At 42.1% G+C, this 26,167-nt stretch overlaps 1 protein-coding gene across 6 annotated transcripts; it reads left to right on the top strand.

Annotated features, from left to right (window-relative positions):
• On the top strand, nucleotides 1-25,964 carry LOC142851742 (uncharacterized). Of its 6 annotated transcripts, XM_075975739.1 has the most exons (6): nucleotides 1-83; nucleotides 2,560-2,710; nucleotides 9,150-9,276; nucleotides 10,528-10,623; nucleotides 23,501-23,981; nucleotides 24,076-25,368. In XM_075975739.1, exons 1-6 carry the CDS (start codon nucleotides 79-81, stop codon nucleotides 25,199-25,201), a joined length of 1,986 nt encoding a protein of 661 aa, XP_075831854.1. In that variant the 5' UTR covers nucleotides 1-78; the 3' UTR covers nucleotides 25,202-25,368. The 6 variants fall into 6 exon arrangements, with proteins under 6 accessions (XP_075831854.1, XP_075831850.1, XP_075831848.1 ...); XM_075975735.1 differs by having other exon boundaries at nucleotides 2,560-2,662; nucleotides 23,501-25,964; XM_075975733.1 differs by having other exon boundaries at nucleotides 23,501-25,964.
• Nucleotides 25,965-26,167: the final 203 nt, after the last annotated feature.

The raw sequence follows: 26,167 nt of genomic DNA, 5'->3' as shown, positions 1-26,167 counted from the left end.
CAAGACCATTGATTATAACTCACTATACATTCAATGCTGGAGAATTCATACAAGGGAGAAACCTTACAAGTGTGAAGAATGTGGTAAGGGCCTTAGTTCTTCTAAAGCACTTTCCATACACCAGAGACTTCACACTGGACAAAAACCCTTCACCTGTGAAGAATGTCACAAGGCCTTCAATACTCGCTCATCACTTTTTATACACCAGAAAGATCATACTGATGAAAAAACCTACAGGTGTGAAAAATGTGGTAGATCATTTTACTATCTTTCAATGTTGAAGCAACATCAAAGGATTCATTCTAGAGAGAAATCCTACAAATGCAAAGCATGTGGCAGTTGTTTCTTCTCGTTTTCATGCCTTAGACAACATCAAAGAAAACATACTAGAAAGAAATCATACAAGTGTAAGAGGTGTGGCAAATGTTTTTGCTTCATTTCATTCCTTTGGCAACATCAAACAATTTACTGTAAAGACAATCCCTACAAGTGTGTGGACTGTGGCAGAAGCTTTAAGTCTTCATTATCCCTTAGACGACATCAAACAATCCATTCAGCACACAGTCCTTATACCTGTGTACACTGTGGCAAATGGTTTCCCTGTTCTAGGGCTCTTCGGGATCATCAAACAATTCACACTGGAGAGAAACCCTACAAGTGTGACGAATGTCACAAAGCCTTTCATTATCACTCATCCCTTAAGACACACAAGAAAGTTCATATGGAAGAGAAACCCTACAAGTGTGTGGAGTGTGACAAAGCCTTTCATTATCACTCATTCCTTTGGAGACACAAGAAAGTTCATAATGGAATGAAACCCAACAAATGTACAGAGTGTGACAGATGTTTTAACTCATCTGTATCCCTTAGACAACATCAAAAAATCCATTCTGAAGACAATTGTCATACCTGTGTACACTGCAGCAAAAGATTTTCAAAGTCTAGGGATCTTCAGGTTCACCAAAGAATTCATACTGGAGAGAAACCATACAATTGTGAAGAATGTCACAAAGCCTTTCCTTATCTCAATTCCCTTAGGAGACACAGGAAACTTCATACTGGAGAGAAACCCTACACGTGTGAAGAATGTAACAAAACCTTTCATGGTAATTCATCCCTTAGAAATCATAAGAGAGTTCATACTGGAGAGAAACCCTACAAGTGTGAAGAATGTCACAAAACCTTTCATCTTAACTCATCTCTTAGTAGACACAAGAGACTTCATACTGGAGAGAAACCCTACAAATGTGAAGGATGTCACAAAACCTTTAATCATAACTCATCTCTTAGTAGACACAAGAGACTTCATACTGGAGAGAAACCCTACAAAGGTGCAGACTGTGACAGATGCTTTTCCTCAACTTCATCCTTTTTATGACATAAAAGAAATACTCATTATGTTGAGAATCCCTAAAATTTCGGGGAATGTAGCAAAGACTTTATTAATCTTAATATCCTTATTCAACAAATGATATAGTTAATGCAGGAGAGAAATTCAAAACATCTTAAAAAGTTTACTTCTTAAAACACATCAAATGATTCATTCTGACTGCAATCTTCATGAGTGTGTCAAATGTGTTAAAATCTTTGCTAACAAATCAGGAAATTTTCACCTGGAATAGTTAATCATTTTGGGATGTCAACACCAACATACAACTTACAAGAGCACAAATACTAAGAATGTCATCAGAGAACAGCAGAGACTTCTCTTTGCTGTAACTCCGAACGGTTTGTTCAATCAATGTGTTTAAAACTTGCCTTTAGTAATAAGGCCCTATCTTCTGTAACTATAAATGCTCCATGAATCCTTTACCATGCCATAGCTTTGTCCATTGATTGCCCAGAATCTGAGATCTGGGCTGTAGCATAGTTACTGTTGTTTTTCTCGATGAAGTCATCCAAACTGCTCTAATATCTCCCCCTTGGTGTGTAAGAAGCTCTGCTTCTCTGAGCTAGCAGATTTTCACCCAGCATTTGAATCTATATTGATAATCCTTATTGGTAAAATAAAAGGACAGAGGCAGAGTTAAAACTGTATAAATACTCTTGCCGTCTAAGACACCCACAGCAAGGCAGCAGCTGTGGCGGCAGAGGTGTAGCAGAATTTGAACAGATACCCTGAAAACAGCCAGTGATGGAGCTAGGGAGCAGGGCCATTAAATTTAAGGAGGTCCAGATGTCCCTAAAACCTTGTCAGTTATTAATGGCCCTTTGTTAGGGTTTTCACGCCCCAAAGCTGACCAATGGTTTCAAAAGCTACCTTACCCTAGCCCTCCTTACCCAATCCCAAGACAACAGGACATGAACTCCCCCAATTATGGCGTTTCCTCTTTACAAGTTCTCCCCTTCCCTGGGTTCCAGGCTGACTTTGGCTCACCCACTAATTAGCGTAGTCGAAACTCGATATTAAATATTAAAAACTCTCTTGTGCTTTCGGAATCCAGTGTTGTGGAGTTTCATTTTCGGGGATATCCAACTTGGATATAGCACTTATTTTTTTAAGGTTTAGTTTTGTTCTTAATTGCGTCCCTCCTAAAAAGCCATTTATGCTTCGCGCAGGTTTCTGGGAAATGTAGTGCTTGCGTTTGTGACGTCACAAGAAGCCGTCCAGGAAATCTCATTCCGGCTTAGGTTTCCACATGTACCTCTTCCTGAAAGTTGGGTAAGACTCCTGCCTGTAGTGCATTCCTGTTGCGTCTCTGACACGGAGGTTGGTTCAGGGTGCAGCGCAGTCTGAGGCACTGTGCGGGGTGCGGGTCCGTCTTGGAGGGAGCGGACCTGGGTTGGGTGGGAGGGCGGGAGAAGCTGCCTTGGAGGTGCTGTGCTCAACTGGCTGGCACGCCTGAGGTTGCAGGTCAGGGCTGGGGTTAGGGCGACAGGGACTGTGCCCTGAGTGATGGTTTCCTTAGGACGCCGCGTGCAGCCCTAGTGCTCCTTGGGCTTCTGGGACAGGAAAGCTGCGCGGAGTAGATGACAGTGCAAGGTCCAGGGTTGCAGGCTAAGGATGGTCAGCTGACTGCCTGCTCCTAAGAGGGAGCTGGGAGCTCATGAGCAGCTTTGGTGGGGAAACACACTTTTCTAGCTGACCCATACGCGTATGAATGCTGTGAGATATCTCAGTATCTTCAGAGCAAACATAGTTTCTGGCCCTTCTTTTGCTTTGTAGCCGGCCTAATGTAACGTACTTGACATTCATGAAAAGTTCTGTTCCCCGATAAGCCTCTCTGTTGATGAAATGATCCGAATAAGACCAAATCAAACCGAATTTGAAAAAGTCCAGGGTTGATGGGTATCAATGTTCCATAATGGCTTTCCAGCCCTTCAAGAGGAGATAGGAAATGATGACCAGAAAACCATGTGTTTTCTGGGTGCTGTTTAAATACTTTGTGGGAGTGGTATTTAGCATCTCTGGGGAGGGAATCATCCATTGGTGGGCTTTCTCTGAGGTGGAGTCTGGACTGAGGCAACTCTCAGGGGAGTGGACTTGGGATGGATCTTTTGTCCAAACATTTTATACGCTGGTTATATGGATGTCAGGTGCTGGGGTGAAGCCTTTACCCAAACATTTCAGGTTCTTTGTATGTATGGATACCAGGGGCTGATGTGAAGCTTCCACACAAACATCCCAGACTCTGGGTTTAGGGACGCCTACTCAAGTCAGTTTACTTCCTGTGGTCTTGGCACTACATAGGGGAAAGGGAGTCGGGAATTGGTGGGCTCACACTCAGTGGGAGGTGTGCCTGTAGGGGCATCCAGTTACCTGCCATCCTGGAGACCTCAGGTATCTGTTCCTTAAGGAAGATGAGAAGGCAGATTGCTGGGAGAACAAATAGATTGTTATTATCAGCCCTATGAATATGTGGGGCCAGCCACAGCCACGGGAAACTGCCAGAACCAGTGGGATGGAGAAGCCCCTGGGACAGGAGAGGCAGGGTGAGTGAGAGAGACAGTTTACCTTGTTTTCATTTTCTCTGTCAGTTAAAGAACACAGGAAGGAAAAAAATCCGAGGTACCACAGATCTCAGGTGGTAAGTTCTGGAAGGAAACCGAAAGGTCTGCCAGGATGAGCTGCTATCGATAGCTTTGACTAGGCGTGAGAAAACAGCTCACACACAGAGGGACTCTCTGTAGAAGCTGACTACAGGCCTCAAATTGAGGTCTGGGTTTCCTTAAGGCCTTGAAAGGCTCCCCATCTGTAATGTAGGGTGGATGGACCAATAAATTACAGGGTTTCTGCTTGGCCCACAATGACTGTGTCAACGTCTTGATGAGGCCTTGAGCTTGTTGAGCTGGTCCAGAAGCAGGGTCCCTAGGAACAGGTGAAAAGCCCTCATGGCCTTGTGTTACAGTGCCAGGCTTTTGTGTCAGGTCAGCAGGTGAGGAGAACTCCCAGACCTGTGTGTATTCCTGGGATTTTAGTAACCAGACCTGTGATAGAAAAGAAACGTCAGTCTCCTCTGAGGCACATCCCTCTCATCTCTGCGTTTGTAAGGATGTAATTCCAGGCCAACATATACTACCCACGGCTATGACAGGCAAGATTTCAACTTTAATGATGTGATAAATACTTTATGGTGCTTTTCCTGTTTGTTACAGTGAGCACCTTGACAAATGAATGCGTCAGCACCTTTTGATTTACAAACTATGTGTGCTTAACCTCTGCTGACTGAGCCAACATGTAACTTAAAACCACTTCCTGCACTGTCCTCCACATGGGGCACTGCATAGCCAACAGTAAAGCAAACTGCTAACGGTGGGTCCTGCTCTTCCACAGGTCCAGTCCAGTTCCCCTTGCTGGCAGTCCTGTGTCTTTCCTCCCAGGCTTCTTTCACTGTGCTCTACGTCAGTGTGAGGGAAGGAGTTACCTGTGTTTACAGCTCATGCATGACCGTGCTGTGTTAGTTAGACATGTCATCTCTGGGAAACCCTGGAGCGGAGGTGCTGGGTGATGACATTCAGTTCCTGCAGATCAATCTATATGATTATGTCAGAGGCCATGGAGAGATATTGCAAATGACTTAAACAGGATCAAACACATACAAGTAATAACCGCAAGCAGTACCAGTTTTCATTATGTTGTCAATTCAGTTTATAAAAGTGTCCTCCAGAGTTATTATCAAATGCAGCAACATATTTTGAGTTGAAAGGTGTGTGTGGTTTCATGACCACCTCTTTCAATACTGGCATTCTGTTTTTCTCTCCATTGCAGTCTCTATGTGAAATTAAGTCAGGTCTATGAGAGTGCATGGCCCCAATCTGTATTGGACATACTCCACACAGTGTTGCTTTAAGAAGACTCAGAAACAATGTATGGCCCATTAAAATCTAAAAATACACCAAGACAGATAATGTACACAGCATATTTGAAATGTATTTTTTTAAATACTTATTTATTTATTATGTATACATTATTCTTTCTGCGTGTGTGCCTGAAGGCCAATAGAGGGCACCAGACCTCATTACAGATGGTTGTGAGCCACCATGTGGTTGCTGGGAATTGAACTCAGGACCTTTGGAAGAGCAGGCAATGTTGTTAACTGCTGAGCCATCTCTCCAGCCCTGAAATGTATTTTGAAACAAAAATTATAGTTAAATAATTCATGTTTCCAAAGCAGGTACTATATTTCTTCTCCCATTTTTTTTTATGATTTAATCCACTTTCTAAGTAATAAAATTGCAAAACTTGGTATCTTGAAGCAAAAACTAGGGATTATTTCATGCCATAGTTATGTGATTAAAGATCTAGGAGTTGCTATTTCATGATGTCTGTGGTATATATTTTAAGCATTGTGATATGTAATCAATGGATCCACTATTTTGAATGGAGGGTCACTATTGTTTATATCCTGACCAGGAATCCCATCCTCTCTTTGCAAATCATTTTGACTTCCATCAATGTCCTCGTAGTCTTTAGTTTTTTGTCTGACTCTCTGACAAGTTCTCTCTGAGGGAAACCAGCAGGAGATGCAAGAGTTCTTGTCACATCTCTCTGTCCTTTCAGTTGTTCTAAGCCTTCCTCCAAGACCAGCCTCTGTTCAAGTGCCGTCCCATCTCCACCTCCCAGTCACAGTAAAAATGTGTAACAATTTTTAATGAGTGGCAATGTGCCTACCTTAGGCAGACATTATTTGAATTTCTTCTCTAAAGAAAATAAATTTTTCCAGTCTCAAATTTACCTGAAATGTTTGCAGTTAATTTTATTAACTAAATCCCTTCTCATGATACCCTGTTATAGTCCCACTGCCTTCCACCCACAGCGTCTCACTGGAGATTGGCCTCAGACAGCAGACACTTGCCCTATGTAGAATGGTGGTAGCTGTGCTGGCCAATACTGGGAGTGATTCTTTTAGTTTCTTCTGCTTTGTGTACCTTCTCAGCTTCTCTCAGAGGTTAATGTTTCCATCTTCATCTTCTCTGGGCTTTTGCCTTTCTCAGTTCCTGAAAAACCATTCAGAGGCTTAATATTTATTAGAAACTGTTTGTCCAATGGCATGGGCTTATTACTGGCTACCTTTTGCATTTAAATTAACCCATTAGTCCTTATTTTACCAGAGGCTTATGACTTTTTTTTTTTAAATTCGCATCTTGCTTCCCTGGCAGCTACTCGTGTCTCCATAACTCCAAACTTCTGCTCCCTGTACCTTGGCTTGGATTTCCCACCTGGCTCTATTCTGCCTGGCTATTGGCCAAATCTGCTTCTTTATTAAGCAATGGAAATAAGACATAAACAACACATAGAAAGTTTAACTATGGACAAAGATTTTCCATTTGTTTATGGAATATTTGTCTATCTATGGAAAGATGTTTTGCATTTGTTTACCTTGCCTGCCTAAGGGACCTTATTCTTCTAATATGAAGCTAAATAGCCGATAGCTAGACAGGAGGTATATGCAGGACTTCCAGGCAGATAGAGTAAGTAAGATGAGGAATCGTGGAGACAGAGACAGAGGGAATTGCCAGTGGACAGACAGACTGACAGAAGAAGCAAGAAAGTCGACATACAGAATGAAAGAAAAGCAAAAGCCCCAAGGCAGAACATAGATGAATAGAAACAGGTTAAATTAAGCTGTAAGAATTAGTAGAAGCTAGGCAGTGGTGGTGCACGACTTTAGTTCCAGCACTTGGGTGGCAGAGACAGGAGGATCTCTATGAGTTCGAAAGGCTTCAAAGCTACAGAGAAACCCTGTCTTGAAAAACCTAAATATATAAGTAACTAAATAAATAAAGGGAGCCGGGCGGTGGTGGCGCACGCCTTTAATCCCAGCACTCGGGAGGCAGAGGCAGAGGCAGGCGGATCTCTATGAGTTCGAGACCAGCCTAGTCTAGAAGAGCTAGTTCCAGGACAGGAGCCAAAAAGCTACGGAGAAACCCTGTCTCGAAAATCTAAATAAATAAATGGGTTATTTTGGGACAAAAATAAGCTAAAGGCCAAACTTTTATAATTAATAAGAAGACTTGGTGTCATTACCTGGGAGCTGTTGTTGATGCACAGAAAAATGCCAACTGACCTTCCTCAACAGAGCATGCTCTGGAGCAGGGTGGTAGGAGAGAGAAGCCCCAGTAACGTTGTTCCAAATGCTGGACGTGCCTTATGTAGGGGACACAAAAGCCTGGAAGATAGTGTTTGAGGAGGTAACCATACCATAGCTGAGGAAGAGAATCCAAAGCTTAACCATGAAATTATTACAAAATCCCTTATTATTACATAAACTGCTGATATTTCCTCTATTGATAAAAAAGAAGAATGATGTATGACTTCTCATAGATCATCCTGGGACATTACTCAAATATATGAAAATCAAAATCTAAAACTAGAAACTTTTTAAATAAGAAAATAGCATCAGCAATTATATTTCTCACCTGTCTTATAGTTCTCATCAGAATACGGATGCTCAGTTGTCTTATGTACAAAACCTGCTTGACGAATACTGCAACCTGCTCCATCAGTACTTTTCAGAGAAAAGCTAGAAAGGGAAATGACGTTAAGATCCAGAGATGTCTGCTCTATTTTAAATTCTCAAACAGTGTTGGTAGTCCTGTACTTGCCTATTTTCCCACATGATCGGATACTTAAATGATATTTAGTCTGTGAGTTCTTCCCCTGGCCTGCTCTTCTCATGTCCCGTGTCCCTGTCATCTGCATCATTACTGAACTCTGCAGAAATCCTGAGCCCACAGCACAGCCAGAGCTGCTGCAGCAGACTCTGTATTTTCATTCCACTTCACTGCCATGATTGTGCGCATGAACTGTTGAGAAATCCCTTCTCCCTCACCGTGACTTTCTCCTGTGAGGAATGCATATGTGTGTGGTGTGTAGCAGCACATGGCACTACATGCGTGTTCTGTGGGTGCATTCATTTTGCATTTTATCAGTCTCAAATAGATCATGTCCAACTGAGCTTATAGGATCTTTTTCCTTGTCTTTCCTTTTGATGTTCAGTGTGAGCTCATGTGACCACTTCAGGCATGTCTGAGGATATTACTACCTGTGTAAGAACATTTCTAGTTCTCTTTCATCTTGGACCAGATCTAGATTTGTGTGCACAGACACATGATACCTGTGTTAGGGTTTCTACTGCTGTGAAAAAGACCATAATGAAAGACACCTTGGAGAAGAAAGGGTTTATTTCATATGCCTACTTCAGAAAACACTCCATCACTGAGGGAAGAAAAGACCAGAGGCAAGAACTGGAGAACAGGCCTCAGAAGAACACAGCTTACTGACTCCCCCAGACTGCTTTCCTGTACCATAGAGACCTGTAGTCCTGCCAGGCAGTGGTGTTGCACGCCTTTAAATGCAGCACTTAGGAGAAAGAGGCAGGAGGATCTCTGTGAGTTTGAGGCCACCCTGGTCTACAAGAACTAGTTCCAGGACAGACACCCAAGATACACAGAGAAACCCTGTCTCAAAAAAAAAAAAAAATTGTGTGCCCAGTGCAGGCAGTACAAATAATAGGCTGTGATGTCTCATATCAATCACTAGTTAAGAAAATGTCACCGTAGACATGGTCTCTTCTCAAAGTGGCTGTAGCTAGTTTCAAGTTGATAGGGTAAATATGAAGCACAATGCATCTTGGTATTTATAAATTAATGTGCACAATCATTTAATTAAATTAATGTGCACAATCGTTCACTGATCTTTATTTCAGGAAATGCTCTCTTTCTTGGATGTGGCCATCGAGTTCTCTCTGGAAGAGAGGGAATGTCTGCAGCCTGCTCAGTGGAATCTGTACAGGGATGTGATGTTGGAGAATTACAGCCACCTTGAATTCCTGGGTGAGGATCTCATCTATAGTGACTTCTTATTTCACCATCAACATGTAGCTTCCTCACTTTGTGTGGTTTCTCATGGGAGCATTTCAACAGTTTCATATCCATTGTTTTTAAAAATAATTATTAAGATCGCTACATTAAAAATCATTTCGGGGCTGGAGAGATTAGATTGCTCAGTTGTTAAGAGCACTGACTGTTCTTCTAGAGGACCATTAAGTAGAAGGAAACTGCTCTTCCCTTTCCGGCCACCCAGACCTGAATAATCAGATAGAAACTATATTAATTACAGCACTGTTTGGCCTGTGAGCCCAGGCAGGAAATCCCACATCACCGGCACTCCTATGGCAGCTCACAATTGTTTGTAAACCCAAGGTCTGACAACCTCCTGCTGTGTGATGTTTTAATTGTGTTGTGTTCTTACAAATAAAGCTTGATTGGAGTCAGAGGGTAGAACTAGCCACCAGCTGACCATAGAGATATGGAAGACTGTAGAGAGGGGAACAGGATGTGGAAAGCTGGGCTGAGACAGGATCTCTGCCCTTTGGATGGTGGGATGGAAGAGGTAGGATGTCACTGCTGCTTCTCTGATCATTCATTTCCTTAGCCGATATCTGACTCTGCATTTCTCATTGATAAAAATTACTAAGATAAACATATCACCCTCACATAGACATACATGAAGGCGAAACACCAGTGTATATGAAAAATTAAAATAAATTATGATTTAAAAAATAATCATTTTACGGTTTGCTTCATTCTGTGTTTGATCTTTCTCTGTTAAATGTACGTTTCCTTCACTCTAGTGGGACTTTTAGGAATTTGGTGGCATGAGACATGGAGCACACTCTTTAATTGAAGTGTTTTACCATTCAGTTTTACTGTTTTCCCCCTGGAAGTAAAATTCATATTTTTTATCTTTTTTCTTTTCTGTTTTTTCCCCCCCTTTGGTTTTTTGAGGCAGGGTTTCTCTCTGGTTTTAGAGCCTATCCTGGATCTAAATCTTGTAGACCAGACTGGCCTCAAATTCACAGAGATCCACCTGCCTCTGCCTCCCCAGTGCTGGCATTAAAGTCGTGAGCCTCCACCATCCGGTTCCTTCATATGTTGTAGTGATCCTGTCTGAAAACACTTAAGGAACTGATTGTCTGCAATCATTTGTCACCTCATCTCTGTCCTTACAAGTCATGTACAGGGAGGGACATGTCAATTCCGTGTGCAAGAACACATAAACTTCTTGTCTTATTCTATACACAGGTCTTGCTGTCCCTAAGCCACACCTGGTGACATTTCTGGAGCAAAGACCAGAGCCTTCAGATGGGAAGAGACAAGCAGCAGCCACCATGCACCCAGGTGTGTAGGAATGAGGGGTTCAGGGGCAGAGCTGAGTGTCACGTCCACCCTCGACCAGCAAGGAAAACGCAACACCCGGAGCTCTTCTCGCAGCAGTTTTCAGGATTTTATTCACAGCAATCTATCTCTTCTCCTTCTTTTTTGACCTCTCTCTCTCTCTCTCTCTCTCTCTCTCTCTCTCTCTCTCTCTCTCTCTCTCTCTCTCTCTCTCTCTCTCTCTCCTTTTCCTCTCTCTCTTTCTCCTCGGGCAAACCTCTCCCAGCCCTTAAGTAGGCATGGGCTGCCAATCCTGGATTGCCAGGTGGGCACTGCCCATAGGCCCACGCATGTGCAAGCAGCTGATGATCATTGCGTGATTAGGCGTAAGTCAGACTTTAGCCATAGGAGTTGATTATACATCTCCATCAGGTGTGGCTCTATGCTGCTCGCTACAGCTGAGATCCAAAGATCCAATAGAAAGTGAGGCTTTCCCATGTGCCTGGAAACGTGATACCATGGGAATCATTCTTTAGGTCTCTCATTCAGGCCTTTGTTGTCAGAGTACATGTCTCAGAGGTTTATGAGGGTTTAAGTCTCTTTGGATTTCCCAGTAACAAGCTGTGCTTCTGTTTACAGTGATCTCCAAGGTTTTCCTTTTTGTTGAGTCTCCATTGTAATGTAAGACTCATGGAAATAGAAATCAGTCCTGCTATGAACGAGAGTCATTTATTTAGAGATGCTGAGAGCAGACTCATGGCAGAAAGATCTCTACACAAAAGCAACCACAGTGGGTTAATAAAGGCAAACCCACAATTCCTTCACAGAGAGGCAGGCAGGGACAGAGGCTCAATGGTGATGGTGTCAGTTCTGTTGGTCAGAACAATTGGGAGTTGGAAGCATTGGGTAAAACTCAGAGCAACCAAATGTAATTTGGACAGTCCAGTTCCAACCGGTCTTAGGGAAGAGTCAAAGTATTCACACATTGTGTAAAGGGGATTTATTTGGCCATTAGGGACATTAATTTAACATTGACTGTTTGCCCTTTTTTTTAAAACAACTTTACCACCAGTTGATTCAGCAGGTCCTGACCATTAGATGTAGAAAGAGTAGGACAGGATGACCTGCAAGGCCTTGGACTGTTGATTCAGAGATGCCATCGAATCGGTTATGGGTACAGTGTTTGTGTGCTTCTCGTATGGCAGTTAGTAGATTTAGGCCTATTAGTAAGTTATAAGGTTTCATTTGTTTTTCTCTTTCAAGTTAATCTCTTTATCATGTACAAAGATGTTATTTGGATATATACCCAGTCACAACTTGTTAAAGAAATCATAAACTTTTATACGTGAATCTGTTTTTTCCAGATACATCAGTACTAGTAATATATTTTATTTCAGATACATTCAGGGTATGCACTGTGCTAGATCTAGAGGAAACATTATGGCTAATATTACCATGAGTCCAATTGAACAAAAAGATCTTGTGGTCACTTCTTCTTCAGGTCTCCTGTTGGTTCTCAAATGTCCTTAGTGTATATTTTCATTAGCTTCTGTTTTTAATGGGATCATGACTGATGAATTTAGGCAATGTTTTTCATCAGCAACTCGATGGATCAGGCCTTTGCGGCCATCTGCTCCCCAATAACCACACAGAGACTTTATATTAATTGTAAGTGCTCAACTGACAGCTCATGCTTATGAGAAATTAGGTCTTGCATTTTAAATTAACCCATATGTCTTATTTACACTCTGCCACGTGGCAGGACCTTTTCTTCATACAGCATGTTTATTGCTGGCTTCTCAGAATCCTGGCCCCTACTCTGACTCTGGCTTGCTAATGCCAGGATTTGGTCAGCCCCCAAAATCCTGCCTAGCTATAGACCAACCAGCTTTTTATTAACAATAAAACAACACATCTTCACAGTGTACCGAAAGATTATTCCATAGCATTTTCCACATGGAAAATATATAACAAATATATAACAAAAGTATACATATAAAAATAGCCTCTCATGTTCTTGGAAATAAAAACATAACCTCTCTCCCAAAGTAACAAACTTCTGTTTTCCTTTTAAAGTCAAGACATGTGAAAACTACATCGGTTGCTTTAATCCAGCAGTTTTCTCAATCCAGTCAGTCTCAGCAGCTCTCATTCCTTCATTAGCAGTCAGAAAATCTACAGACAACACAGTAACACATGGATTCCAGACACTCTGTATTTTACTTCTTTGTGTGTCTTTTTTCTTTTATATTTATTCCCTTTTTAAGGACTTTTACTTTATTTTAAAAGTATGTATATATTTATTGTAACTGTCTACCATTTTTTCTTTCATGAGACTTTGCACATTTTTATTTTTTTTATTTTTTTTATTTTTATTTTTTCGAGACAGGGTTTCTTTGTGGCTTTGGAGCCTGTCCTGGAACTAGTTCTGTAGACCAGGCTGGTCTCGAACTCACAGAGATCCACCTGCCTCTGCCTCCCGAGTGCTGGGATAAAAGGTGTGTGCCCCCATCGCCTGGCGACTTTGCACATTTTTAAACACACTGTACCCATTTACAGATTTTTTTTCTATCTAAATCTATTTTCCTGAGCATCTGTAACCTTTTCTGTCCACATGAGCAAAACCCTAAACCTGCCACCCACTGAAGTGGTGGAGCTCAAGTCGGTGGCTCAAATCTTTAGACAGCCACCAGGGGGAGCATCTCTGTACTACAGGCCGCATGAGAGACACAATACCAGGAAGGTGCATTGGTAGGGTTTTTCTGGGGTTCCTATTTGGAGTTCTGGCCAGAACATTTTTTTAAAAAGTACACCATTTCACTAACCAAGTTGGAACCATCTTGAGCAGCCGGTACCCAAAACAGATCTTATAGTAGCATCATGGTGTCATATCAACCAGGTGGAGTTATTGCTGTGGGGCCCCATGTTCTTCTTGAAAACCTCAAAGATTACTGCAGGTAAATTCATTGTTCATTGTGGAAAACTTAAATATTATTTATATAGACATATGCAGACATATATATTTAGTGAAAAGTACGATAGAGACAAAAATAGGTATGAAGAAAACTAAATTTTTTTCTAAATTTTTTCTTTCTGTCCCATATCATGGCTCCTGTCATAAGACAGAAACTCTGAATTTCTATTTTAACAACATGCTAAGATTTAGAGAAGGGCAGAGCCAGTATCCAACTCCAAAGCCAGCTTTGAATTTTTAAGTGAATCATGATTATTATCTTAGTTTATGTTTTGAGATTCTTACCCTCAGATGACATGTCCTCATAAGTCATAATTCTCTCTGCTTGATGAGCCTATCTGGAGAATTATATTTTCCTCTTTAGGCATCTAGATGTTGAGGGTCTCTTTACCTTTTAAAGATGAGTATTTTCCTGCAAAAACAAGAACAGAACCCTGCCCCAAACCTCATGAGGTTTCCTCACCACCTGTATGGCTGTCACCATTGTGGATGAGATGTCATTTCTCTTTTTTAAGAGGTTGTTCCTTTTCAAAGTGAATCTTTATTAATTTCGATGGTATCCATAGTTTTTCTTCTCCTGTGGAAACAAGAGCTAAACCCCTTCCCCAACATAGCACATCCCCTGGTTTCCATTGTGAAGTCAACACATCCTTAATATCCACGAGCTGATTTAATTCAGAAGACTTTTCTATTATCCAATGTCTCTGCTGCTGTTGTCCCTTTCTCATTAGCGTTAAGAAAATTTAAGCTTAGTAAAGCATTATGCAATCTATTTCTGGGGCTATTTTCCATCCCTTTCTGTTGGTTTAACATATCCTTTATATTTCGATTTGGTCTTTCTATAACTGCCTGACCTGTAGGATTGTGTGATATACCTATAATATGCTTAATATTATGATGAGCAAAAAACTGTTTCGTTTTCTTAGAGACATATGCTGGACCATCATCTGTCTTTATTTGTGTAGGTATGTAACACCCGATTTGGTGTTACACCCTCGGTACAGTTCGCGCGCCACTGTACCGAACGCGAGTCGGGCAAGGGCCTGGAGATTGAAAAGAAGACACAGAGAGACCAGGGTCATTCGAAAGGAGATCAGCCGAATGCCCCTTTATTCAGCATTGGGGGAGTCCTTATCTACCTGACTGCAGCACAAGGATCTCCGCCCAGGCAGGTGGGAAATTACCATATTAACAATGGAGAGAATGCCCTGCAGCTAACCACCAGGGGGGCAGGCATAGCACAGAAACACACAGGAAGCTTAGTAGATCATAAACTGTCCCCACAAATGCACCACAGGAATAAGGGAGACCAGGGCCCTATAGGTCCCCCTTTTGTATAAATTATGACTAGGCCTGTCTTGGGTGGCATTGGACGTCAGGCAATACCCCTTACCCATCATGGGAAAGCATCCAGGTCAAAACACATTTCCTGTCTTAGGTTGAGGCAGCCCCCCAAAAGCCTTTCCCGTCTTTGGCTCACTAGTCATCCATTACCGAGTTCAGCCAGATTTGTGCTGAAAGATTCTCTGGCGCAATAGGTAAGAGGACTTGCCACGTGGCAACATTGACCTGAGCTTGCCTTTGGGTCTGGCATCATAACCATGAAGATGATGCTCCAGCACATGTAAGCATCCCTTAAGGAGACTGTGCCTGCTCAATCCTTAATAATTCTGCCCAAATTGGAGCCCTTTAAGTAAGGTCTCAGCGCTGGTGAAAATAACTCTGGTATAGCTAACTAGAATAATTTTAAGAGCCAATTTGTAAATTGTACACCTCAGGGTCCGTGAACAACAGCAATAAGCTTATTACTGTAACATCTAGCAGTGGTCTTTAACCACAACCAAAAGCAAAATTAACTGCAATATTCATTTGTAAATTTAGCTCAATTTGAATGGCTACGGCATTTGCAACCTGCCCTGAGAAGGTATCCTTTGTGCTAGCAGGAAGCAACTGACTGACTAATGAAAAATCCAGCAGCTTTAGCTGCTGTGGCAGCAACAGCTGTGGCTGCCGATATCATGGGATGGGTAGATGGGTAGACGGGCGAGGAACAATCCTTGGCACTCGGACCAACACAGCCAGCTCCTCAGGAAACCCGCAACTCTTCAGTTGACAAGCCAGAATCTCTTTGATCTCTCGGCTCTGTCCTGTCTTCAGGCTTCTGGACAGGAAAATCCACAGCACGCACCAGCCGCTCAGGTACCCATATTGGATTGTCAGCATCCTGCGGAAAAACACAAACAGCCCCTCTTCCCCACACCAGTACGGGATCTGGACCATGCCAGGTGCCATCTGATAGATTCTTCCATTTGACATGAGGCATCCCGGAAGAATCTGGCCGCCAATGCCTGTCAGCGGCAGTATGAGATTGAGCATCAACAGTCAAAAAATTTAAAATGTATAAAATAAAAGATAAATGATCTCTGGGGGTGGAACCATATTCCCCCTTTTTAGTTTTATGCAAATAGGCTTTGAGCTTACGATGCGCTCGCTCCACTATAGCTTGTCCTTGAGGATTATAAGGTATACCCGTTTTGTGAGAAATTGAAAACTCAGAACAAAATTTAGCAAAGCCAGTGCTAGTATAGGCTGGTCCATTATCAGTTTTTACAGTATTAGGAACTCCCATGTAGGCAAAAGCCTGGAGACAATGACTTTTAACATCTCGTAATCTTTCTCCTGTGTGAGCTGAGGCAAAAATGAGATGAGAATATGTATCCACGGTTACGTGAACATATTGCATGCGCCCAAAAGAAGGAACATGGGTGATATCCATTTGCCATAAATGATTAGGGGCAAGCCCACGAGGATTAACTCCCAAATGGGGAACAGTTAAAAGTTCTGTACACAGAGAGCACTTTTTAACAATATTAGTGGCTTGCTCTCGAGATATCTTAAAATGAAATCTTAAAGATCCAGCATTGAGATGAAAACGATTATGAGCTTTTTCTGCAGCTTCATAAGATTCCTGACTAACTACATAAATTTGACGAGTAAGCTGATCAGCCTAAGCGTTTCCCTCACTCAAAGGACCAGGGAGGTCAGTATGAGCCCCCAAATGCCCTACGTAAATGGGTACAGATCGTACCCAAAGCAAAGTTTGAATGGCCAATAACTGCATCTGGACTCGAGATACAGAGGCAATATAAGCTGCAGTTTCCAACGGTGCAAGAATTTTGCTTATATACTGACTGTCAGTAAAAAGGTTAAATGGAATATCAGCATATTTCTCTAGAGCCAACTGGACAGCAACCAATTCAGCCACCTGAGCAGAGTTAGTATTAACAGACTGAATATCAAAATCAGGAGGGGAGGCTACCACAGCTCTCCCGGTGGAAGATCCATTAGTAAACACATTTCATGCCCCTGCCAGAGGCTGCAAAGAAATAATTTCAGGGAAACATACCGGATGATTTTTAAAGAAGGTGACTAACTTATCAGAAGTTTAATGATTATCTAACTTGCAGGGATTAGTGCATAAAAATGAAGTCCAATCTTCAGCAAAATTTTGTAACCAAGTTATTTCTGCCTGGGTATAAGGTATAATAACCTTATCAGGTAACATTCCAAAAGTTTGCAAACTAAGCTTATATCCTTTCTGAATAACACGTAGCACAGCTGATGGATAAGAGATAACAATTTTTACAGGCGACACATGTTCATGCACCCACAGGATGGGTCCTTGCTGCCAAAAAACTCCAGTAGGACTATGCTTGGAGGGAGAAATTATCAACAGCAGTGGCTGACTATAGTCAATATAATTAATATGAGCAGAGGCAAGCTTTTCTTCAATTAGAGTAATACATTGCCTTGCTTGAGGTGTTAACTCACGAAAGGAGGTTGGGTCTGGATTCCCCTGCAGAATGTCAAAAAGTGGTTTTAAGTCTCCAGTAGGAATTCCCAGACTGGGCCGGACCCAATTTAGGTCTCCAAGCAACTTTTGAAAATCATTCAAAGTTTGTAGTTTATCTAGGCGAAGAGTAACTTTCTGCGGTTTTACTCCTGTCTGCAACAGCTGATGCCCCAAGTATTGATATGGAAACTGTTGTTGTACTTTCTCAGAAGCAATAACTAACCCAGCATGTGCTAGGCATTCTTGCAAGTCAGCAAAAGCCTCAAGAACTATTTCTGGGTCCTGTCCAGCTAATAGGATATCATCCAAATAATGACTTATATACAGTTGAGAATATTTATACCTAATAGGGGCAATAACCCGTGCCACAAACATTTGGCAAATTACAGAACTATTGGCCATACCCTGGGGCAGTGTTACCCCTTGGTAGCGCTTGTATGGTTCTTTGAAATTTATAGAAGGTACACTGAAAGCAAATTTATCAGAGTCTTTTGGATGCAAGGGAATGGTGAAAAAACAATCCTTTAGGTCAATAACTAAAAGATAATATCCTGCAGGAATACCTACAGGCTGAGGCAACCCAGGTTGAGTTGCCCCCATAATTTCCATGCAATCATTTACTGCTCTAAGATCTTGCAATAACCTCCATTTACCAGACTTTTTCTTAATAACAAAGATAGGGGTATTCCAGGGAGAAGTGGATGGCACTATGTGTCCTGCTTCTAGCTGTTCCTGGACTAGAGTACCAGCAGCCTGTAATTTCACCTTACTCAGGGGCCATTGCTCTATCCAAACAGGTTTTTCAGTTTTCCATTTTATAGGAATGCTTTCTGGCTGCTCTGCAATGGCCCCTAGGAAAAATTTCCTAACCCTGCACGCTGTCCAGGTGACTGTTGTATTATTTTCTTGTCTGCTAAAATCTGCACATCCCTCTGCAGATTTTTGCCCAAACCCTGACCAGGGACAAAGCCCTGCTTCAATAGCATACGCTGCACAGGTTCAGTGGTCAGAACTGCTCCCATAGCTTGCAAAACATCTCTTCCCCACAAATTAAGAGGAAGGTGTTCCAGGATAAATGGTTTAAAAATGCCTTTATGGCCTTCTTCGTCCTCCCAATCTAAATATTGAGTACTGCACTCTGGAGAACTGGCCGTTCCTACTCCCTGCAAGGTAGTAGAGGCTGGCTGTAGAGGCCAGGCTGCAGGCCAGTGCCTTTTAGCAATCACTGAAGAATCAGCCCCTGTATCAGGAAAGCCTTGGAACCTTTTCCCATTGACTGTTAAAGTAAGAGTGGGGCGATTCTCTAAACTAGAAACCCAATAAGCTCCAGAGGATCCTGTGGAGCCAAATCCCTTGTCCCCTCGTTCTTGTTTAAAGAAAGGATTAGTAGAGCGAAACATGGGCAAAAGCACTAACTGAGCTATTCTCGCTCCTTGAGGGATGACAAGGACTCCCATACCAGCTTCAATCATAATTTTAATTTCTCCAGTAAAATCACAGTCTATAATTCCTGGTAAAATTTTGATTCCCTTGAGAGCAGAACTACTTCTACCCAAAACTATACCTACTGAACCCTCTGGGATAGGTCCAAATACTCCAGTCCCCAACGCTTGCACACCCATTTGTGGGATCAATACTACTCGGGCGGAGGTACAGAGATCTAGTCCTGCACTTCCTGAGGTGCCTCGTACAAGGTCGTTGACAGTGAGGCATTTCTCTGAGGAATGAATCTGATGGGAGCTGCTGCTCCGCTCATGGCCCCGTACACTTGTGTTTTGGGGGCCCGGGGCAGGCCCCTGCCCCCGTTTTTTGACCTGGGGATAAGATTTCCTTGACTGTCCGTCTTAGAGTGACAGTCATTGGCCCAGTGAACTCCCTTTTGGCATTTTGGGCAAACACCTGGATTTCCTCTAGGCTGATTAATTGCTCCTTTACCAGCAGGGCAGTTCTTTTTGAGGTTTCCTGACCTTCCGCATTGAAAACAATTCCTAGGCCTAGCTCCACCTTGGCCTTCCTTGAGGGCAGAAACAATGACCTGGCCCATCACGTGGGTGCCATCAATGTCTCTGCATAATTGGATAAAGTCATTCAAATCTCCATCTCTATGGGGGCGTAAGACTTGCTGACAGAACTTGTTTGCATTTTCGAAGGCCAAATGTTTAACGACTGGCATAGCTGAATCCACATCCCCAAAAATGCGGCTTCCCACCTGTAGAAAGTGGTCAATGAACTCAGAATAAGGTTCTGAAGATCCTTGAAGGATCTTAGAAAGCTGTTCTCGTGATCCTTTGTTAGGTAAAGTTTTCCAAGCTTTAACGGCTGCTGCAGCTATCTGAGCATAAATTGCAGGATCATAAGCAATCTGTGCTTCTAAGCTAGCATATTGTCCTTCACCAGTTAACATGTCAAGGTTATTCTGGCGGAAACCTGCTTCAGCATTTTTGCCTGCAGTCTTTTTTTTTGCAATTTTCCTGCATTTCACCTCTCCATAACAAATAATCTCCCCCTGAAAGACAAGCCCTGCAAAGCTGCATCCAGTCACTGGGTATAAGGTTGAGTTCTGCAAAGGATTCCAATAAAGCTACAGTGAAAGGAGCATGAGCTCCATAGTCCACAACTGCTTCTTTTAACTGCTTGATATCCTTAAAGGCCAGAGGGTTATGTTGCCTGGCCCTCTGTCCCTGCTGATCAATCTTTTCCACAACAGGATAAATCTGCTTCTCTCCACTTAGATTATTTAACCTGTCCCGGATCTCTCGGATTTCTGCCTCTAAGTCCATAGGGGCAGAAGCAGTAGTGCAAGGATTATGTGGAGGGGGTCTCATGGAGACATCTCCGTTTGCTTCCTTCCTTTCCTCTTTTTCTAACTTCTTTTTTATCAGTGCGATCTCCTTTTCTAAAATTTCTTCTTCTTCTTCTTCTATATCCTTTCTATTACTTCCTGTTCCTAAAACTTCCTGATCCTCAAAACTCTTAATAGAACTCACAGATTCTACTTCCTGAATCTCCTCAAGGGTTTTGTTTAAACACTCTAATTGCTCTTTCACTTTAACATCATCACTGAGAAGAGCATCTCTGACCAAGCGCCATAGTGAAAATATCGCCATGGGGAATTCTTGTGGCCCTCGCTCTTTCAGTGCATTTTGAAGATCAGCCTTTACCTGCTCCCAATCAGTAATATTAAAACCCCCTGCATGTAGGAACCAGGGACTAAACTCTAAAACTGTCTTAATGATCTCTTGTGCTGTCTCAACTTTAATACCGGTGCCTTTATTTTCCAAAAGACCTAACAACTGGCCTGTTAACCGGCCCTTTAACACAGGAACAGAATAACTTGCACCCATAACCAATTCACCCTCGCCACACAATTTCTTACCTGCTGGCCAGCCTTCCCGAGGGCGACCTCTCAGGGATCCCTACTTCCCGATCTCGCAGATGGGTCTAGTTGCCAATGATTATCCCAGCGGGGCCTCCAATTGTAATACCCGATTTGGTGTTACACCCTCGGTACAGTTCGCGCGCCACTGTACCGAACGCGAGTCGGGCAAGGGCCTGGAGATTGAAAAGAAGACACAGAGAGACCAGGGTCATTCGAAAGGAGATCAGCCGAATGCCCCTTTATTCAGCATTGGGGGAGTCCTTATCTACCTGACTGCAGCACAAGGATCTCCGCCCAGGCAGGTGGGAAATTACCATATTAACAATGGAGAGAATGCCCTGCAGCTAACCACCAGGGGGGCAGGCATAGCACAGAAACACACAGGAAGCTTAGTAGATCATAAACTGTCCCCACAAATGCACCACAGGAATAAGGGAGACCAGGGCCCTACATAGGTATACCCATGATGGCCATAACTTCTCATAAATGTGTGATTACTGAATCAGCCTTTTCTGAGCTTAAAGCCCATTGAAAACCTGAATAGGTCACGCCCAAGGGGGTGGGTAACTTGAAGGCTACTGGTGGTAGGAACACGGCAGGGTGGGCCAGGTTTGATTGCCATTTGTAGGTGGAGTTTTCTGTTCCAAGAGATGCTCCAGAATAACCAAACCAGGGGCTTTTTATTGGTTGTAAATAGTCAGTAGCTTGGGTTCATTTTTTTTTAATATTTATTTATTATGTATTCTGTGTGTGTATGTCTGCAGGCCAGAAGAGGCCACCAGACCTCATTACAGATGGTTGTGAGCCACCATGTGGTTGCTGGGAATTGAACTCAGGACCTCTGGAAGAGCAGGCAATGCTCTTAACTGCTGAGCCATCTCTCCAGCCCCCAGCTTGGGTTCATTTTTAAGTAGCTCTTACTCTGTAAATAAAACCATTGTTCTTATCTACCCTCTGTCGCCTGGCAGTTCCTTCTTTTAACACAGTATGTTCATCTTTTTTCTGTCTGTGTCTGCCAACTGTGGAGGCCCATATAAGTGCACTTTTATCCACCTTGCCTGAAGGTCATAGAGTTTTAACTTGTTCAGCGTTGTTGAGAACAAGTGTGGCCACACATCCTGACCTAGGGTGTGGTCACTTGGTGTTTTTGATATTAAGATGGTCCATACAGGTAGACATACTCCAACCCGACCAATGTTCAGGATATCGAAGCATTTGTCTGTTCCTTCTTTTGAAATAAGAGGTTTGTCCTTGTGAGTAACTGTCTTCTGGATACTTGGTCTTGGGTGGGTTTACTGCCTAAAGAACAGAATGCTTAAGTCTTGATGCCTCAAAGTAATGAAATAAAAACTATTCTATTTGCCCTGTGTATCCGGTTTCCTCTCTCCCTGTGGTATTGGGGAATAAACGTGGATGGAAAATTAAACACAGGCTGATTTCAGCATTTCCTGGAACTCTCCCCTGGGTACCAGCCTATGTTTTCTGTTTCATTATTTTCATTCGTGTCTTCATTCCCTTCACTTATTTTCCAGTTCCTGTGCCCATACCCTGGTAGGTGGTATACTACTTGAAGCTGGTTTCTGACAGTTAGCCACTCCTCTCACTATTCCCTTCTTCCCAGTATTTTCTCTGCCCAGAAAATCTTGCCTAATCATCAGTCAATCTGCTTTTATTAACAATGGGAGTACTACATACTCATATTGTACAAAACAGAGTTTCACAGCAGAGGAGCTGGTCCAGATGACTCTGGCATGTAACTCGATGGCTGCTCTGGGTGAGCTTTCACAGTCCACCTCGCCTCCTCCTCAGGCTGTGTTGCTTTCATTACCTGATGTGGTGGGTCCTCACTTGGCACATGAAACTTAGTTAAAATTAGCTTAACTTTGGATACATGGACAGAGGACTGGATAATGGAATTTAGAAATTTTTCTCTTTCTCCATGATAGTGTTTGAGGCCAGCCTGGTCTCGATCATTTGTTCAAGTTCAGCAAGGTCTACACCGAAAAAACCTTGGCTTCAGGGAAAAAATGAAAGAAGTAATTTTGCCATCTCTTTGATAAATATATTGTCTATGCAAAATTTGTATGATATGCAGAAGAACCTAAAATATTTTTTTGTTTTTGGTTTTTTTCATGATTCGACATGTTTCAAGCATGTATTTTTCTGTCATTCAAATAAAACGTAAAATAATGTCCTGAATTTGAACTATAAATTTCATCTTTATGTAGACTGTCTACTTGTGTAGCATATCTTTGGTACTCCCAAAATAAAGCTATATGTGCAGGATAAAACATTTGTATTAGATGATGTCTCAAATTCACAAAGTCAAAATTACCTTTGTTTTTCACAGACTCAGCTGCTTTCTAATTTTCTGGGTATCCTGTGATATAAAATCTCTATTCATTTAATGGGTTTACTTCTGCTAGTAAAATGCCCTTGCAACTTACTTAGCTACTTAACTTAGAATTATATGCCATTATGTCTATGTTCTCTTATTCTAGTATAGGTCATTTCTACCTACAATATTTTATCATTTATTCTTATTTATATTGTATATGTTTTGAAATGACTGTAGTTTTTCACTGATGCTTCAATATGTACAAATAAGTTTGTTTTTTTTTTAAAAAAAGATAAGCATTGTAAGTATGAAGAATATTTCCTAACCTTTGTTCATATCTCAACTTTTGATGAACAGGAACAAAACCCAATGATCACAGCAGTTACAACAAGGCCATTGATTGTAACTCACTACAGATTCAGTGTCAGAGAATTCATACAAAGGAGAAACCCTACAAGTGTGAAGAATGTGGTAAGGGCCTTAGTTCTTATAAGACACTTTCTATACACCACAGACTTCACACTGGAGAAAAACCCTACCCCTGCAAAGAATGTCACAAGGCCTTCAATACTCGCTCATCCCTTTTTATACACCAGAAAAGTCATACTAATGAGAAATCCTACAAGTGTGAAGACTGTGGCAGATCATTTTATTATTCTTCAATGCTTAAGCAACATCAAAGGATTCATTTGAGAGATAGCCAACACAAGTGCAAAGAATGTGGCAAGTGTTTTTTCTCATTGTCATGCCTTAGACAACATCAAGCAAGCTATACTAGAAAGAAATCATACAAGTGTGAAGAGTGTGGCAAATGTTTTTACTCCCTTTCATCCCTTCGGCAACATCAAGCAATTCATTCTGAAGACAGTCCCTATAAGTGTGCAGAGTGTGGCAAAACTCTTTCCAGTTTTAAATTACTACAAAAACATCAGACAGTTCATACTGGAAAGAAATCATACAAGTGTGAGAAGTGTGGCAAATGTTTTTACTCCCGTTCATCCCTTCGGCGACATAAAGCAATTCATTCTGAAGACAGTCCCTATAAGTGTGCAGAGTGTGGCAAAACATTCTCCAGTTTTACATACTTTCAAGATCATCAGACAATTCATACTGGAAAGAAATCATACATGTGTGAAGAGTGTGGCAAATGTTTTTATTTATGCTCATCCCTTCGGCGACATAAAGCAATTCATTCTGAAGACAGTCCCTTTAAGTGTGCAGAGTGTGGCAAAACGTTCTCCAGTTTTGCATACTTTCAAGATCATCAGACAATTCATACTGGAGAGAAAGCATACAAGTGTGAAGAGTGTGGCAGATGTTTCCACTTATCTTCATCCCTTCGGCGACATCAAACAATTCACCGTAAAGACAATCCCTACAATTGTGAGGACTGTGGCAGAAGGTTTAGCTCTTCTTTATCCCTTAAACAACATCAAACAATCCATTCAGCAGACAGTCCTTCTGCCCCTGTCCATTGTAGCAAATGGTTTTCCTATTCTGGGGATCTTCAGGATCACCAAACAGTTCATACTGGAGAGAAACCCTTCAAGTGTGGAGAATGTCACAAGGCCTTTCAATGTCCCTTATCCCTTAGTAGACACAAGAGAGTACATACTGGAGAGAAACCCTACAAGTGTGAAGAATGTCACCAAGCCTTTCTTTGTCCCTCATCCCTTAGTAGACACAAGAGAGTTCATACTGGAGAGAATCCCTACAAGTGTGAAGAATGTCACAAAGCCTTTCGTTATCACTCATCCCTTAAGACACACAGGAGAGTTCACACTGGAGAGAAACCCTTCAAGTGTGAAGAGTGTCACAAAGCCTTTAATTGTCCCTCAGCTTTTAGGACACACAAGAGAGTTCACACTGGAGAGAAACCCTATAAGTGTGAAGAATGTGGCAGGTGCTTTTCCTCATCTTCAAACCTTAGACGACATAAAAAAGGAAAAATTCATTCTGAAGAGACCCCATAAAATTGTGGAGGATGTTGTAATTCTTAATATCCTTATTCAACATGATATATTTAACACAAGAGAGAAATCCAACAAATGTCTTTAAAAGTTCTCTTCCTCAAACTTTTTTTTAATATTTATTTATTTATTATGTATACAATGTTCTGTCTGTATGCCTGCAGGCCAGAAGAGGGTGCCAGACCTCATTACAGATGGTTGTGAGCCACCATGTGGTTGCTGGGAATTGAACTCAGGACCTTTGGAAGAGCAGGCAATGCTCTTAACCACTGAGCCATCTCTCCAGCCCCCTTCCTCAAACTTTAAAACACATCATATGATTCATTCTGACTGCAAATGTCATGTGTGATGTAGGATTCCCCTCTGTAAGCTGTGAGTATGTTTTATTACCATTGGTTAATAAAGAAGCTGCATCAGCCAATAGCTTTGCAGAGTAAAGTCAGGCAGGAAATACAAACAGAGATATATAGAGAGAGTATGAAGAGTCAGAGAGATGCCATGTAGTTGTCAAAGGAGACAGATGCCAGAACCTACTGCTAAGCCACAGTCTCAGGGAGATACTCAGATTAATAGAAATGTGTTAATTTAAGATGTAAGAGTTACTTAATAAGAAGCTTGAGCTAATTGGCAATGGAGTGTTTTAATTAATATGGTTTCTGTGTGATTATATGGGTCTGGGAGGCCAGGAATCATAAGAACAGTCTCCAGTTACACTTGAGTGTGTGAAGTATTGTAAAATCGTTCTCAAGAAGTCAGGTAACCCAACCTAGGAACTTCTACTTCTATCTCTACCTCACTGTGATGGGGTTCCGAGCTAGCTTGCAATAAAACCTTGCTTTTTGCAGTCTGTATTTCTCTGATTTCTGGTGGTTTCTCTGGGGGTCATGATCTCTGGGGGGCACAACAGTATGCACACCATTTGCTCAGGAAAATGTTTTTCCAGATGCCTTGGTGATCCTTCCCCACATGTGTGGAGACCCGAAGAAGCCAAAGGTCAGAGAGTTTGGGTCTTGTTTCTAGGTCATTCTACGTTATTGTGTTGCTACCTCAAAGG

Source organism: Microtus pennsylvanicus, chromosome 6 (genome assembly GCF_037038515.1).
Source record: "Microtus pennsylvanicus isolate mMicPen1 chromosome 6, mMicPen1.hap1, whole genome shotgun sequence".
NCBI classification, from domain to species: domain Eukaryota; kingdom Metazoa; phylum Chordata; class Mammalia; order Rodentia; family Cricetidae; genus Microtus; species Microtus pennsylvanicus.
The sequence above is the reverse complement of the archived record's forward strand: the minus strand, read 5'-3'. Positions and strand labels throughout refer to the sequence as shown.

Coding starts and splice junctions, on each gene's coding strand:
- LOC142851742 (XM_075975733.1), top strand. Junction 9,277..10,527: donor CAGCCACCTTGAATTCCTGG/GTGAGGATCTCA, acceptor TTCTATACACAG/GTCTTGCTGTCCCTAAGCCA. Junction 10,624..23,500: donor AGCAGCCACCATGCACCCAG/GTGTGTAGGAAT, acceptor TTTGATGAACAG/GAACAAAACCCAATGATCAC.